Genomic DNA, 17,194 nt, shown 5'->3' with positions numbered 1-17,194 from the left:
ATTTTTATTATTAGATTTATTGCTACCCCTTCACCAGCAGGTCCCAGGGCAGGTGATTTAAAATTGAAACCAGCTAAAACAGATTACAGTCCCAGGAATAGTGTGGTTCCCCAAAAGACCTATCTCAGGCACCAGAGCCCAGACATCCACCCCATTCTTAGCCATCAGCATCACTGGTGGCTTTGCAGGAGACACACAAGGTGGGTGTGGAAGAGAATATTCCCTTTGGCATTATAATCTCCACAAAATGATTAACGCACAACAGATACCTAACTAAAATGGCAATTCTGGGAACAAAATGGGAAAACCCAGAGCTACAGGCAGACATTATCCTATCGAAAACACAACTTTTAAAAAGAAATAGACGCCACAGAAAATTGCTGAAAGCGCACTTGGAGGCAAAATAAGTTCCACGCTTCAAAACCTAAAGGTCAGCACAAATGTTGTGGTTTATTGGCAAGCTGTGAATGTTTTATTTTTTTGGTAGTTCTGAGCATTGAAAATTAATTGGCTTTTCAGTCTTTGCACTTAGGAGATGCACCAATATATTCAGCCCATCGAAGGCACGCTCCGAGAACAGCAGGCTGGCCCTCATCCCCACAGCAAAGCTGGGGTTTCATTTTCTCTTGCTGTTTTAAAGTTTCGGGGTTCAACCGTGTCTGAAGTTCTACTTGTGACCTGGTGCCCCCCTTTTCTTCTTCTTCTTTTTTTGCACATGACTCTGCTTTGCTCCAATCAATGTAAAAGCAGGAGACAGCTTGTTGTGGTTTTAGAATGGAGGGGGAAGAGAAAGTCGGTTTGGATGAAGGGCAGGGCTGGGGGAGACTGCTTGGGTTCAGGCCACAACCCCCACCCCACTACCACAGAGATGTCAACACTCACAGCAGCAAGTTTTACACCAGTGTATGCACAAAATTAGGCTCATTTTGCCAAGTCAGTCAACCTAGATATTGGATGACTTCTGCAACAACAATAGAGGAAGAGGGAAGAGTTGGGGCCAGGACCCCAAGTGAGGATCAGGAGGAAAGAAGCAGATGCTGCCAGGCCTGGCCTGAACACGAGAACCTGGGTGCTCTTAAGAAAGGCAAAATGGTGTGTCTTTTAAACAACAACTATTTGATGTGTTCTGGAGCTCACTTTTCTGGAAATAACATATTCAGGACAAATTGAGCTAGGCTTGAGCAAGGGGCTGAAGAGGGTCTCTCCAAGTAGGGGTGGTTTTGCTTTCTTCATGCAGACAGCCAGGTTTATATGTGGACTCCCACCCACCCACAAAAAACCCCCCAAAATTATGTGCAATTGCTTATGCTGCATCATTAATTCTGCTTCCAAAGCTCCAGGTTTTCAAAAATACATGTAATTATTATTAAAGAGAGAAATAGTGTAGAGATAAGAGGCTAAAAAGCCTATAGGAGGGCAGTGGGCAGGAACAGGGCCTGTGGGGCAACTCCTTGGCATGGGGGTTTCCCTTTTCAGAATCAAGGAGATTGTGTTCCTGTCATTGTAGAGAAGACTGAGGAGGGCAATCATGTTTTAAATACAAATGAGAAAGGGAGGGGGGATGAGAGAGGATTCTCAGTCTGCTCAGCTTCAGAGATTCAGAGAACAGGAAGACAAGCCACAATATGGTGCTAATTTCAAGCATAAAAATATTAATATCTGTAAAGCTGAGAGGAAAACACCTAGAGAAGCCTCAGAAAGGGAAAAGAGCCATTAAATTAGATCTCCAGTGATTAGGGAAGGGGTAGGGGGTTCTTTGCTCTTTGGTCCTCATTACCATTGACAGAAGCAGAATAAATGATCGTACAAGCAGGCCCGCTTAATTTGTATAACATGTACAGGTTACAGAATCCTTCCTATTTACAGTCCAAAGAAATACACCCCAAAATGCTATGTGAAGGCACTTGGAAGTCACAGAAATCTATGTAAATCAATGCAACTTTGCTTCTTTTGCCTGTTGCGACGCAAGGCGGTTGGTAGTTGGAGGCAGAAACTCTGAGGCAAGAGAGTGGCCAAAGAGGGAGGGGGGCAGGCTCCCCCTCAAACATTGGGGCTGCTTGGAAGTGCATCTTGAGAGACCAAGGGAACTATAGCTGTGTTGCAAGGAGTGGTTGCAGAGTCTCTTTGGAAAGAACAAAACCTGTTAGGACAGCAGCCCTAGTGCCCAACTGATCTCAACATAAATCTCTCATGGCCTTGAGCCGAGTTCTACAACCCTGCATAGGTTTAGTAAGGCTATCCTCCTTGCACCTCCCACTTTCAGGAAAATGCACACTTGCGCAGTTTCCGTGGCCAATTTTTCAGGTGAACTGCCTGTGCAAATGTCTCATGCACTCAGTTCACGCAAGGTGAGTGTACATCTCCACCTTCCTTGGGAGAGAGGATATATTCCATGGACAAACTGGTCCTCAGCCTTCCAAAGCCCAGGGGTTATCCTTACACCAGCTCAGGTCCCTCCTCTGAGGAGCTGAATCATCGCCTACTCCAAAGTGATACAGGGGGGCCTCAGAAATCAAGCCACGTGGTCACTCCTCATTCACAGTTACAGCACAACACCCCCAACAGCCTCCAAGGCAGCCCAGGAACCCAAACCCCAGGGCTATGTCTGCATCAAGGCTATTCCACCCAGCAGAGTCTGCTTCCAAGATATGCAGCAAAGACCAGGGCAATGGGAACAAAGAGAAGTAGGAAATGCGGGGGGAGAGGTAGGTAAGGAGCAGTAGTCACATAGTGGGAAGGAGACAGTCACACAGACATGCACACACACAGGGCACCCAAACAGTCCCTTCTCCAAATATTCCTGCGCAATCTCCTCACAGCAGTAGTAGCTCTGGCAATTACAGTAGAAAAGTTTCCCACGTTTTGCTCTGCAAATGAAGAGGCAGGGTGGGACAGGAAGCACCTTTGAAAATAAAAGTCAAGGTTTTCAGGATGTCGGTTACTGAGCCCAAGGGAGAACACATCTGCAGCTATCCATGGGCACACCAACCTGTCCAGGGCAGCCCATTGGCTGGGGATGGGGGAGGACTCAGCAACTTGCCCTGGCAGGCAATGAAGTGTCTCTCCCACCCCCAAGGGGGCGGGGGGCATCAGGTCACAGTTTCTGGAGTACATGCACAGCAGGGGTGGCACAGACACAAATTGGGGAAGCAGGGCCCCCTCCTTCAGACCTGCAAACAGCCTGGACTGCCATGCGTGTATTAGGTAGACGAGGGGGGACGAGACCCACAGGTTAAGAGAAGGCCACATGCCGCACCCTTTCCAAAGGGCTGTCCGTCACTCGGGCAGGCCAATCAAACAGGGGAGGTCAGTCACACACCCTCCACCTGCCCATGCCTGGGGGGAGGCGGGGTATCCAAGGCTGAGGCACAAAGGTAGGGATGGGGGAGCTTCCTGTGAAAAGACTCTGCTGGGAGCCGTGGTCCAGACGAGCCCAGAGACTTCAAGAGCTTCTCCTCCAGAGATGCCCGGGGGAAGACAAGGCAGTTTCCCCACCTGTCCTGCGCTCCAAAGCTCTTGATGGAGCTTGGAGGTGGTGCGGAAGCAGCAGCAGCAGCAGTAGCAGCAGCCAGGTCAGCTGTGGCTTCAGACCCAGTCCTGCAGGGAGCGCTTGCAATAGAGCAGCATGCGTGGGGTGCCCTTCCGCTGCAGCTGCACAATGACGTAGACGAGGCCCAGGATGCAGAGCAGGAGCAGGAGCAGCAGCGTCACCATGATGATGCTCATGGTCAGGGGGTAATCGTTAATGTGCACCACGATGTCCACATCGCTGCCATGGCCAGGACCCTGCTCCCGGCCGCCTCCCACGCCATCACTATAATCGTCCTCCGCTTCGGTTTCCTTGTCCTTCTCTGCAGGGTGAGTGTCCACGGCATTGTCTTCCTCATCCACCACCACCTCCTCTTCCTTGTCCTGTCCCGGGCCATCGGGGCGGGAGGGGGGCTTGCCCACATCAGGCCACCTGCGGCCGGGGTCGGGGTTTGTGGCCACCTCGTCGTGGCATCCCATGAAGTCCCGCAGGATCGACTTGGGGTACCCGGGTTCTGTTTTCAGCCGCTCATTGTCAAACTTCCAGTACATTCTGCCTTTGTAGAAGTAAGTGTAGGCTGGAAAACAGGAGGTGGTAGGCACTGTTAGTTGGGGTCCCTTTCCACGGCTCACAGCTTTTTCACGTTCTCTTTTTGCCCAGGCTTTCTGTGACTCTTAAGATCTGCTTTATGTGTTTGCTTTTTCCGAATTCCTGCTTAATCCACTTTTATATTGACTTTATATGTATTTATATTACTCTCTAACCGGTTTTGTTTTTGTGATATATTGTTTATTTTTAGACCATAAAACCACCTAGAGATTTTTGAAATAATAAGTTGTATATAAAATGCTTTTAAATGAATGAAAGAAAAAATAAATAATGATATTATGGTGTATTCTTAGCTGCTTGTATCATTAAGCATTGGCTTCCACTGTTATGAATTATTTGAGGCCCTTTGCGAACTAAATCACCGTACGATTCCTCTGACTCTGGATTATCAATAAATATATTTAACCCTATTGGTCCTAATACAGATTCTTGCAGGACTCTACTGTTCAGTTAGCTCCATGGTGGAAAAAACCATTCATTCATTCCTCAGCAGAGCGTTGCTGCTGTGATCATGCTTTACAGTCCACATGGGGGACATAATTCAAGCAGATGGGCCAGTAGCTCTCAAGAACTCCTTGGATCATTTTTAAGGAGCTGGCTTTACATTGACTCAGTTCACACATCACAGTAAACCACAGTTAAATCATGGAGTGCAGGGAGTAGCTAATTCCCACTTAGGGGGCCTGATCTGTGCCGTCTCCCCAAGCAAATTTTTCTAGCTTCCCAAAACTCCCAGTTTGGGCAATGGCAGCAAAAAGAAATAAAAAGTAATTTGGCTCACCAAGGATACACCTGAGAGGACCTGTTCTTCTCCTCCTCTCAGGTTACACAAAGAGGAAAGAAGCCGCCATCCCTGGCTTCGAACAAGGATCGTGAGTTTTGTTTAACGCCCAACAAACCACAATTTGAAGCCAAGTTTTCTTCTTGGTTAACTGGCTGTGGTTTCTCAGAAGCAGAACAAACCACACTCCCTAGTTGAAAAATGATGTGAAGCCGGCAATGGTGTCTCGTTCCCCGCTCTGCGTGAGAGTAAGGAGGAGTGAAAGGCTCCTTCAGAGGCATGACTTACTGGGTGACCTGCAAATAGGGCTATCAACTATCCTCCCGTGGAGTAAGGAAGCAGACTTCAACAAGCTGCATATTGTTGCTACAAGACTGGCATTTCCACATTTGAATGCCAACTTGCTAGTTTTTAGTTTAGCAGGTAGCTCTAAAAAGTTATGTTATTTTAACAACATTTATATACTGCTTGATTGTAAGAAAGCCTGGAAACGGTTTACATAAAAAGTTATTTTGCAGATCTCTTTCTTCTCCCCCCTTCCTCACAAAGGGTTTAGATGTGGGTCTCTTTCCAGCATCATCTTCAGCGCAGATGGAAGAACAAGCTTTGCTCTTTCCTGTAACATCTAATGCAAGGATAGCAAATCTGTAAAGGGCACCACAATTCCCATCATCCCTGAACATGCTCACTGGAGCTGATGGGAATTGTAGTCCCCGATGTCCTGTGACCTAATGCCTCCCTTTCTCCTCTCTGGTTTCCTGCTTCCAACAGCACTAACAAAATATTCATTAATTAGCATTCATAACTTTAGCAACCTGCTCCTCAAGCTGCTACTTTGCTCACTATACCGAGAGTCCACATTTGTCTTGCCAGGTCAGGGTCCTTTTCTACTTACTGGCATCAGAACTTAAGAAGGCTCCCTTGGGGGCATGAGGGATTCCGGCCCATACGCTGATCTTCCTTGGGTATCCTGGATCCACAGAATGGCTCTCCTCATCAAAGCGCCAGTACCTAGTGTTACAGAATCATAGTGTTGGATCCCTGAGGATCATCTAGTCCAACCCTCCCCCCTCTGCAATGCAGGAATGTGAATCACTGGCCCTTCTTTCACCATTCACACTCCATACTTCTTTATCAAACTCTGAGTGCTAGTCTTAATGGGCAGGGGGAAAACATCGTCCCTGAATTGGGGACCTCTTTACAGACCCTGCCCACACCTTTGGTAAATGCCTCAGTCCCTGGGAAGGTTAGGAGGCAAAAATCTCGGGATTCTCCAGCCATCTGAAGATCCTGCCACCAAGTGCTATTACAAAAACTCACCAAGAATGCCTCCCTTGTTCTCTTATAACGACAACGGTGCTGGGCTGAGAGGTGCTGGAACTGAGTTCTGGCTGGGGGAAAAGCCCTGCTGCCGCCTTTCACACGCCAGCTACCCACCTGTCCCCTCTGAAGAAGAAGGTGTGCCCTGTAGGTTCCCACCAGATGGCTGCGTCCATCTTGTCGTAAGGAATGCCCTGTCCGTAGCTGGTCAGGGGTTGCGGGTAACCTGCTTCCAAATTTGCCTCACGGAAAAGCCAGTACTGATCCCCTGGAGGAAGGGCAGAAAAGAAAATTAGGCAGAGGCTGGGCCATGAAGCACACAAGAAGCTTGTCTTTCTTGTGGGGAAACCCCCCACACACACACCTCCATGCCCAATTCTATGGCATCTATCAAGTCCTGCCTATTTCACCTCAATAATATGTATGGGACAGGATGGGGTGGGTGGGGCAGGTTGCTGGTTTCAGTGCTGAGTGCAGGCGTCTGTCTGTTTACGCTCCTTTTTAATCCTGGTTTCTCACACTTGAGGTGCATATTGTTCAGACCAACCTGATTTCTGTGATTGTCAGTTGTTTCAAACTATTTTTTAATAATGTGCTTTAATGCTGGTAACCTGCCCTGGGACCTTAGGCTGAAGGGTGGGTGATTAATTAAATGAATGATAATGGTAATAAGAGGGGGCCAGAACACAACACTCAGCTTCCCCACCCACCCTAAAGAGCACAGGAGGGAGTTTTAAGAACAGCTCTTTGGGCTGAACTCCAGGCCCTGAGGTAAAACACAACACATGGACTTTCTGAGGGGTGCCCATGAAACGCCCACCATCCTTCTGCTGGCCCCACAGCAAGGAGAAGAGAAAGGAGTCTGTCAGGAAAACCCACAGGGGCACTTTGGAGTGGGAAGGAGAGGGAGGGGAAGACACACAGAACATTTCTGCTGTCTCGACAGAAGACTCAGGAGACCCTCAACGGGGCCTTTGCTTTAAACTTCTCTCACCTCTAAAGAAGGCGAACCGCCCGTCTTGCCTCTCATATGCAGCATCGATGTTCCCAGGGAGGCCCCTCCAGAAGTGCCCAATGGGCATGGGGTAGTTGTCCAGCACCCGGTTATGACGAACCCGCCAAAACCAGCGACCCTGGATAAAAAAACACAGGGAGCTGCTTAATACCAAGTCAGGCCAAGTGGCCCATCCAGCTCAGTACTAAAATGGCTGACAGTGTCCATCCCCAAGGTTTCAGGCACATGGAAATGAGGAGCAGTGAACCTGGAACCTCTGGCATGCGAATCAAGTACTTTCTACAGCCTCCCCCCTGCCCTGGGGAAAGGAAGCTCAGGCCTGCTGATTCTGGTCCTGGGGCATGACACCCACACCCTTCTCCTATTTACAGGTTCGCCCACAGGTAGGTGCCACCCATCATCATGGCAAATGAGGCTCATATCCCACTGCTTGCTGCCCGCTTCAAGAGCTCCAGGCCGAGGAGCTCCAGCCCTAGGACAAGAGGAGGGAAAGGGGTCTAGGACACTTGAACAAGTCACAAAATCTGGAATTTGAGGCACAGTTATTCCTGAGCTCCCCTCAATACCCGATTGCACAAGCCAGTCTCTCGTCTTGAAGCATTGCTCTGGTAACTGCGGAGAGAAACCATGGAGGCAGGACAGAGGAAGCTACAGGTACCTTGAACACAAACATCTCCCCACGGAGCATCGTCACTGTATCAAAGTCCCCGTCGCAGATGTCTGGGCCGTACTGGTCTGGGTTGCCTGGGCTGGGGGGCTGTTCTGGTTTGCCAGGAGGGGGTGGTCTAGGAGGCTTGGGACCTGGCTTTCTGGGTACCACAGTAGGGAGGGGTTTGGTGGGCTGAGGCTGTCCCCCTGGAGGACCTGAGTTGGTGGGGCAGGAGGAAGAAAAGAGGGAGAGGGTTTTGTTTATTGCAACTTATATCCAGCCCTTCATCTGTTATAGGAGCTGAGCGTGACTTACAAAAAGCATTAAAATATATAAAAACACAATCAGAACTGTTAAAATATAACAAAATACACAATTCACAGGTAATCTATAACTTGACATGAAGTGAACCCCCAACATAAGTCACATCAGACAATCAACTAGCTCAGTGTCAGGTCAATTCTCCCCCCAAAAGCCCTGGGGGAATAAACATATTTTTAACTGATGTCAAAAGCTAGCTGAAGATGGCACCAATCACTTCTCAGCAGGAAGGGAATTCCAGAGCCAAGGCACCACCACAGAAAAGTCCCAGTCTCAGATCGCTGCCTGGCTCCGCAGAGCTTAATATATCAGCTGGCTGTTGAATGAAGAAGCTGCCAAACAACCGGGAAGATAACACAGCATCTGTCTAAGGCTCAAGCCAATCCTGCATTCTTGTTTCCATGCATATGACAGCTGATGGTCAGTCCTTAAACATACAAAGACACACACACCTTGTTTGCCTGGCACTCACCATAGAGCTGCTGGATGCCCCGAAGGTCGTCATCTGGCAGCTGGAAGTTTTCTGTGTCCATCCACTGATAGAAAGGAGCCATGATGGCGCTGGGGTTGTTGGAATGCTCCAGGCCCAAGGAATGCCCCAGCTCATGGACGGCCACCAGGAAGAGATTGTTCCCTGTTGACAACAGGGAAGGATCGTTCCCCAGCTCCACTCACTTCCGCACTGGACAAGAAACACTTCCCCTCGATTCCACTGCTTTTTAGGCTGACGTGGAAGAGGAATCCCAGCCAACCCCACCCATGGCCAACCATTAGGCAGGGCCCAACTGAGGTTCCTGGTTATCCAGGCCAATGTCAACGTCAGATCCCTTTGCCCATGGCAAGAAGAGCACTCCTTCCTTACATCCTTCTCAGGCCCGAGATTCTTCCTTACCAGACACGTCGGCATTCTCAAGGGTCCAGGGCTCATCCAAGTCAAAGTGCGCGTCTCCTCCCATACCGGGACCCGGGAAGTACGCATGCGCCAGAAAGCCCCCGGTGCCATCAAAGGGGGAGCTGTCCCCATGGAATCCGGAGGCAAAGAGCACCATGATGTCTGCTTCCTTCCTCCTCTTGTGCCGGATTTCATCGTATGGGATCTCCTGGAAGATGAGGGGCGTCACTCGTTCCCACACCTGGAAGGCTCGGCGGACGGCATCATAAGAGTAGTAGAACCCCAACTTCTCTGTGTAGTTCTGGATGCTGGGAACACAGAAGGAGAGGCATTACTGGAAGTGGGAACCATGCAAGGCAAGCCTTCCCCACAGCAGCAACGCCACATGCCTTTTAGTCCCAAGGAGCCCTTCAGCAGGAAAGATGCACACCAGCCAAAAGTTACTGAAAGGCAGGTGTAGCGGAAAGGCAAAGACTGGCAGATGAATTCCACAGAGGCTTACAGCAAGAATGGAGAGTGGACTGCCCTGCTCACAGAAGCAACTGGCCCCTGTTTCATATTGTGATTGCTGAGGTTTTGGTGCTCCAGAAAACGCAAGCAGGCAGAGGAGGAGAGGGTGTGTTGAGTGCACATCTGGGCAGGTCACCCTTTTGCTAAGAAGAGGCAACTTTGCATTTGATCTCGAGGGTCTCACCTGAGTTTTTTTCCCTCCACTGTACCCCACATGTGGGTTTATATATCGCTGCTGCTGCCACCACCACCTTCGTGCCCAGTGTATGTGGCACAGCTGACGAGGCAGGCCGTTTCCTACAGAGGCTCAGGTCACAAAAAACTGGTCAGCCTTTAATGTCCTAGACAATCTATAGGGAGAATGCTTCCCCCCCCGCAGGATCCAGACCCAGATATTCTAGGCATCTCTGGAAAAGCAGCAGGGACCAAATGAGGGAACTCTCTGTCCAATCGCAGTATAATCCATATGAATGCCATGCAGTACCCAGTGCAAAATGCAAGGTAAAACTTCCTAGGCTAACTTCAGCTTCCTGTTCTTCAGAGATATTGCTAGTCTTTATGGCGGCGTAGAAAAGTCAGCGAGGGGTGGGGCCTCTGAATTATGCTCCCTCCCCATCTTCCACTTTGCCCCTCCTAATGCTGCCCATCTCTCCTTTGTTTCTCAAAGCGTTTTGAATTCTGTAATTCCAGACTCTGCAATCTAAAGATGATTATCAAGCGTATTTCTGCAAAATTGCATCATGCACATTTTAAAGCACAAAGACATTTGCAAAGTCTTCAGGCTTCTGTCAACTCTACAGCCAGTTCCTGCCCCCCACCAAAGGTTCCTTCCCCAAACAGTCCTGCTTCATGCCTCAGCAGCTGTGGAACGTACCTGAAGCTCAGGTGAGCCTGGCTCCACCTCCGCCCAGTCAGTGCATAGCGTTTCCGCCGCATGTTGGCCTTGACTTGAGCCCCAATCTTGTCGGCGACGCCGCAGCGGGGCCGCTTCATCCACCTGCAAGCGACAGTCAAGCCTAAGCCCTTGGTACACAGGACACCAAGAGCCAGCACCCATGCCCACTTGCTTAAAAGTGATCCTCTTGCAGATATGAATTCAGGAATTCCCACATTAAAAGCTGAAGGAAGTCACCCCCATCTCCACTTGCCTTGCTCTTGCAAAGTGCTAAGGTGAGCAACTGGGTGCTTGGAAGGATGGGGAGAGAGGGAGGAAACTCCCATCTAACAGAAAGATCAGTGGCAAAAGGATGGCGGAAGAGAGGGCTGAGCTGGCAGCAGGAAGGAGTGTCCTTCACAACACCCATTGTATCCTCCTGGAGTTCCCCTTGCCTTGCCTCAGTTCTCCAAGAAGGAGAAATGCCTCTTTCCATCACAGGTGACCTGCAGGAGGAAGACCTTCTGAACAGGAAAAAACTTACGCTTTTGTCTCTTCATCCAGAATGCCTGTCACAGGGATGCCATAGAAGCTCTGCATCTCAGAGAGGGCTGAGGAGAGGGTCTGAGCTGAGCGCAGGGTGGACATCTGGCGGTTGGACTGCGGAAGGTAGCCATAGAACTGTAACCAGCCCTGCAAGTGAAGAGGAGCCCTGTCATCAGTGTGCAAAAAGCCACACCACCTGCAATCACACAGCTGGAATATTTCCTTTCTGCTTTAAAACGCCTAAGCCTTCCTTATGTGGGGTATTGTCAAGCACTCCAGAAGTAAAGCAACTTTCAATGTATTTTGTGTCAGACAATTCCTTAAAATAAAATAAAAGAACCCTTCCTGTGTGCCCATGCAAGAGTTAAAACCCAGGACCTCCAGTTTAAGCCCTACTATCACACTGGCAAACTTTCTACAAATTAATATGTAGCCGTTATTAGGTGATGGCCCCCATTTTCAGACTAGAAATTGAAGGGAGAAGGCCCTGCTGCACGAACACATTTCTCAGGCTGGCAACCAAGACTATTCATGAAACAGGAATGGCCTTTAGCCTGCAGGCCAATTTTGGCCCACGAAGCCATTTCCCCCATTAGTGGTGTCAGCTGATGGGCAGGAGAACAGGGTATAATCCTGCCTCATCTAAGAACAGGATTTTGCAGCCTAGGTATCAGGATTTAATCCCTGTTCATCATCTGATGAGCTAGGAATAAAGCCCTTTGTCCTTCTACTTGAAAAGGGTTGGTAGTGGTACCTGTGGAATTGTGTGGAACTCCCCCATACCCTGCTGACACCCACCCACTGCCCAAATGACACCTTTGCAAAGGGAAAGCCCCTTTCAGACAGCCCCGGCCTCCCCCCTCTAGCTACCAGAGCTGCTTCACATAGCCCTTTTGCAAAAGGCAAGACTATTAAGCACCATAATGGCATTGTGTGATTGGCAGGGTGTGGCCCTGCCCACCTGTCCAATTTGGCCCAAGGGGCAGATTCCCACCCCTGGACAGATCAGCTCAGTCTGAGGTGCCCTTAGTCCATGTGGGACGTTCCAGCTAGCAACAAATCTTGTGAGTGGGTCGGCTTCTCAGCCAACTCCTGAATAGGACAATTGTCTAGTGAATGAGCAGCTGGTAGTCTTGTTGACCCGCACACTCTGAAGCACAGAATCATAAGCTGGAGGCAGACAACAGATTTTCATCAGGTTGGAAGTAGTGCAGCAGACGCCTTGTTACATGTGGAGGACCCCCATTCCTTGACTTGGTCCCCCATCATCCCTAGTTAAACTGGGTTTTAAAAATATGCTTTACTATCAATAATGCAGAATAAATATATTAATAACAATCATACAAAGAAAACAACCAAACAATAACAGAATCCATTTAGTATTAGTCATACATGAGAAGCACGAGAAAAAAACGTGAATTAAGATTAATTCACTTTTTAAGATTAATCATTACTAATTTTGTAAAGACAAGGCTACAATTTGCCAATAACAACTGCATGAGAGAAATCTCAAGAATTACAACAAGGGTAAGTAAAAATAAATAAAATATTAAACAAGAGCTCTACAAGTCTACAGTGTACAACACAGAGTTCCCAAGATCATGGTCACTGATCTCCATTGTCATGTCTTTTAGCTATCACAGGCTCCATAAATTTGCATGTTTCTGCTGGTATATTTGTTTCTTCTGCTCTATAATTTATATATTTAATAAAGTCAAATAAGACTGGGTAAAAGACCCTTTTCTTGACAGCCCTTTGTGCAGACGAACTTTACATACCAAATTTCCACCGTCAGTTTATCTGTGTACTTTCCAAAGTGTGTGATGGTCAGTTGCTGCCATTAGCAAGTAGCATATTATTTTTATAATCCAAATTTCGGCTATCCCAGATGTTCAAAATCACCAGGGTGGGAATTGCTAGTGTTTCTTGGTGAGTAATATATTGGACTTCTTCAACATGTGACTCCTGAAAATTGTCACTTTAGGGCAATTCCACCATTTATTTAATTACATTTATATCCCACCTTCTTCTCCAAGGAGCTGAAGCTGGCGTACATGGTTCTTCCCCCATCTCATTTAACCATCACAACAACCCTGTGAGATAGGTTAGGCTGAGAGGCAAGGTCACCAAGTGACTTCACACCTGAGTGGGATTTGAACCCTGGACTCTCAGGTCCTAGTCTGACACTCTAACCACTACACCACAGAGAGGGATATCAAGGTGGGAGTATGTGCCCTTTCCTTGTCCAACAAATCAGCAAGTCTGTGAAGATGACCAAGAGAGGCAAGGCAATTAAACTGATGTAAGATGCCAGCAAAATATGGTTTTAAGCCAGGCATAGGCAAACACTGCACTCCAGATGCTTTAGGACTACAACTCCCATCATTCCTGACCACTGGTCCTGTTAGCTAGGGATGACGGGAGTTGTAGTCCCAAAACATCTGGAGGGCAGAGTTTGCCTATGCCTGTTTTAAGCATTGTTTCCTTGACAATGAGCCCAAGAGCCTTGCTAATCCAAGTTTCCCTCAAGCTGCACCGTCCCCATCAGTGCTGAGACCAAGATTCTTTCAAACTCTGTGACCTCCCCATGTCCAGTGACAATAAATTTTGGGAAACTTGCCCTTTTAAGACAATACAGCCACCCCCAACCTGTGCCCTCCAGATGTTGCTGGACTGACTACAACTCCCATCAGCCCCCACCCAACACACCATGCTGATGGGAGCTGCAGGGCACCAGGTTGGCATAGGCAGACTTCACATTTGCCGCCTTGCACCATTCCTTCAAAGTCAGCCTAAGTTCTCACTCACGTCTCTGTACATTTTGCCTTGCAGGAAAGCAACTACTTCCTTAATACTGAGCCAGCTGCTCTCTAACACACCCAAAGCCTCCTGCAAAGTTCTCTCACCTCTGGTGGGGGGGGGGAGAAGACCTTGGGCTTGTATTGCTCTCACAGGTTGTGAAGAGAGCATTTTTTAAAAATCCAATTGAATTATTAGAATAGAAATCCGGTCTTGGCACTGATAACATGCAAGTTGTAACTTAGCAAGAGAAGGCTCTGCTGAAAATGCTTCACCACCTCACTAAATGCAAACACAGACACCACAACTACTCATGGCAGGTGTGTGTGCTGTTGCTGCAGCCTGTGAACACATAGACCACTGGGCTCCCTGATGCACATCTCCTCTGAGACAGGAGGTCCTCCCAGCCACTGATTCAAGGGCATCTGCTGCCAACTGTGCCTGTTTTTAGAGCTGCAGCCCAAAGCTCTTCCCACCCCCTATTTATTTCCCCCCAGGAAGGTGTTTTGGGCTTCCCTGCACTTTCCCGACTGTGCTGGGTGGGGCCACTGCAGGCATTCACCTGTCCTTGCAGCGCTAGCCCAGGTCCTGGGGCTGCCAACCTCTGCCACTCATGTCCAGGTGGATGAGGACAAAACTAACCAGGATGAGAAGTTTGCAATCTTTTGACAAGAACCCCTTTGGTATCCTCCCCCCCTTTTTTGTGAACAGCCATTCTGTAAAGCAGAGGTCGCGTTGAGGTTCCCAGCAGCCTTCACCAACCTGGTGCCCACCAGATATTTTGGATCACAATTGCCACCATCCCCGACCTTTGCCTGTGCTTGCTGGGGCTGCAGCCCAAAGCATCAGGATGGTACCAACTTGGCAAAGGCTGTCCGGAAGACCGTGGCAGCCCAGCCAAAGCAGGGCCTGGGTCCTGAGTTGATCTAGAACCCAGGGCTCTCCTCTGCCCTTTACACTTGGACTTTGCCAAGAAAGCTCCCTCTTCCAGTCTTGGATCAAAGCTCTCCAAAGCTTAAGAGCAAAATAAAAGGCGACCCCAGCACCCCTCAACCCCACATAATTTGGGCATAGCTGGGCACCTGTCAGGCCATCAAGCCCGAAGCAGAAACAGACAAGAAGAACTGAGCGCTCCTCTTCCCACGAGTTGCTTGTTCCAAGGCCAGACTCGCTTTCCCCCTATTTGTACTCGGCCCCTTCCCGGGCAGTGGGGCGGGAGCAGCCTGTGGCCCCCACGTGGGCCCTCGGCTGCTTGGGTCTTCCCCGAGCCGGCGCGCTGCGACGTTGCCCCACCGACTACCTGCGCTCTCCAGGCTGGTGCCCGGGGCGCAGGTGGCCGTCTGGAGAGCGCAAGGCAGGGCTGCTGCCGCCGCCGCCGCCGCCGCCGCCACCTCCTGGACGCCTCCCGCGGGCCCAGTCCGCCCCTTCCCCCCGGAGCGCCGCTCTTTTGTTCGGCCGGCGGGCGGGCGGGAGACCTTGCCCGGGCGGCCTGCCTGGCCAAGACGCAACAAGAAGCGCAGCAGAGCGGGGGACCTACCTCGGCGTCCACTTCGCCTGGGACCGGCCCCGCCGAGGCCCGCAGCAGCAGCAGAACCCCCAGCAGCAGCAGCAGCGAGGGCTGCGGGCAGCCTCCGCCTCCCATACTGGACGCTCCTCTCTCGGTCCACAGCACGAGCCGCCGCCGTCCTCGCCCCGGGCCTAGCCAGGCCCCCTTCGCTACTTGTCTCCCGCCCGCCTCTGCTGTTGCCGCCGTCGCCGCCGCGCCTCGGCCATCGCCTTTGTGTGGCGGGCTGGCGCTCCAGCCTCGGCGCTGCGCCCGTCCCGTCCGCTCGCCGCTCCCTCGCCCGGCTGGCTCAGCGGAATGCTCCAAGCGCCGCCCGCCCGCCCCGTCGCGCCCTGCGCTGGGCTGGGCTTGTGGCGGCCGCCCCTAACGGCCACCCGACTCACTGACCGCCCCTCAAGCCCAGGAGCCAGTCCGGAAGGCCCCCGAGGGACGGGCAGCTAAGCAGCCCCACGCTTCCAGGCTCAAACCGGAACGAGGCGGCGGCTTGGCCGTCTGGGCTCCGAGTCCACGCTTGTAGCTGTTTCAGGCATGGGGGGCGGGGTCCCTGTGGGTTTGCTTACTTAGGATTCGGCGGGGTCCCAAAAGGCTCGGAAGCGGCCGGAGGACTGAGACGAGCAGAGGATAGCTCACTTGGTGAGCGCATGGTGCTGATAACGCGAAGGTTGCAAGTTCGATCCCCGTATGGGACAGTAGCATATTCCTGCCTTGCGGGGGGGTTGGACTAAATGACCCGCGAGGTCCCTTCCAATTCAACCATTCTATGATTCTAAGATATTTCCCCGCACTTGATTAAAGTTATCGCTATTTAGATGTCAAGACTTACACTCAGCACCGTTCTATGGAATCATTTATTTATATTGTTATAATGAAACTTTCCCTCAAAAGGCAAGGGCAGAAGCGACAGGTGCAATGCCCAGCCTAACCGTGTTTACTCAGAGGGTAAAGCCTGCTGAGTCCAAAAGGGCTCACTTCCAAGGAAGCGTGCAAATAATTATTGCCTTAGCAACTTTCATGTTCTACACTCAAAACAGCTTCTCTTCACCTGCCCCACCCCACTCTTGAAATTGCACAAGTTCACCTTGAATGTGGAGCAGCTTAAAGGCTAGAAAAGCATCCGCCACCCATCCCAAAAAGCTCCCTGCCTGGTTTTGGCACTTTTCTACCCAGTCTCACCAGGACCAGGGTAATCCATAAGTTGTGGATTTGTTGCCAGTTAGCACCTTCCCAGTTCCCTGGGCCAATAAAGCGAGATGAGTGCCGCAACCCCAGAGTCGGCCACAACTGGACCTAATGGTCAGGGGTCCCTTTACCTTTTAATATTTGGCTGCTCAGCAACTGTGGCCTTAATTAGACACCAGTTCAAAGATTTCAGGGACGAGACCATCACGCCGCTACTATCTGCCATCACGGGCCGCTCTTGTGAAGCCAAATTGTTCTCACTCCTAGCCGACCAGAACAGCTCGACAACAGAGAAGGTTGCCAAATTTATCGAGAGAGCAATGAGACTGAGAGCTGCTATCTGAATGACATCAGTGCCGTCACCTGGATTCCTCGCCTAGGATCTTTTTATTATTATCATTACCTCTGCCAAGTTTTAAGTACTGAGATTATTTTATGATAACTATTTCCGTAATGTATTTTTGTTTTTGTCTGTCCTTTGATGCTATGGCCTGTTGGCTATGAAAATAAAGCCTATTCTAATTTCAGACACCAGTTCAGAAGTAAAATTTCACTGAAGACAGTGGGATTTCTTCCAAATAGAGAAGAGGATATGGGCTGTTATTA

The 17,194-nt window shown here is 50.0% G+C and overlaps 1 protein-coding gene across 1 annotated transcript; it reads right to left on the bottom strand.

Annotated features, from left to right (window-relative positions):
* Positions 1 to 425: 425 nt before the first annotated feature.
* Positions 426 to 15,668, bottom strand: MMP15 (matrix metallopeptidase 15). The gene is made up of 10 exons (XM_053399340.1): positions 15,383 to 15,668; positions 11,045 to 11,193; positions 10,501 to 10,623; positions 9,117 to 9,424; positions 8,697 to 8,858; positions 7,913 to 8,118; positions 7,234 to 7,372; positions 6,357 to 6,507; positions 5,815 to 5,930; positions 426 to 4,106 (listed from the first exon to the last, which is right to left on the bottom strand). Exons 1-10 carry the CDS (start codon positions 15,485 to 15,487, stop codon positions 3,586 to 3,588), a joined length of 1,980 nt encoding a protein of 659 aa, XP_053255315.1. The 5' UTR covers positions 15,488 to 15,668; the 3' UTR covers positions 426 to 3,585.
* Between the last annotated feature and the right edge of the window lie 1,526 nt (positions 15,669 to 17,194).

The sequence above is a fragment of the Podarcis raffonei genome, chromosome 8 (assembly GCF_027172205.1).
Source record: "Podarcis raffonei isolate rPodRaf1 chromosome 8, rPodRaf1.pri, whole genome shotgun sequence".
Taxonomy (NCBI): domain Eukaryota; kingdom Metazoa; phylum Chordata; class Lepidosauria; order Squamata; family Lacertidae; genus Podarcis; species Podarcis raffonei.
This window is presented reverse-complemented; position numbering and strand designations above follow the sequence as displayed.

What these genes read in the sequence shown, in the direction of transcription:
- MMP15 (XM_053399340.1), bottom strand. Translation starts at nt 15,487, where the DNA reads ATGGGAGGCGGAGGCTGCCCGCAGCCCTCGCTGCTGCTGCTGCTGGGG. An exon ending in CTGGATGAAGAGACAAAAGC is followed by an intron (nt 10,624 to 11,044) that starts GTAAGTTTTTTC and finishes TGTCGCTTGCAG; the next exon opens with GTGGATGAAGCGGCCCCGCT. An exon ending in CTTCTTAAGTTCTGATGCCA is followed by an intron (nt 4,107 to 5,814) that starts GTAAGTAGAAAA and finishes CCTGTTTTCCAG; the next exon opens with CCTACACTTACTTCTACAAA.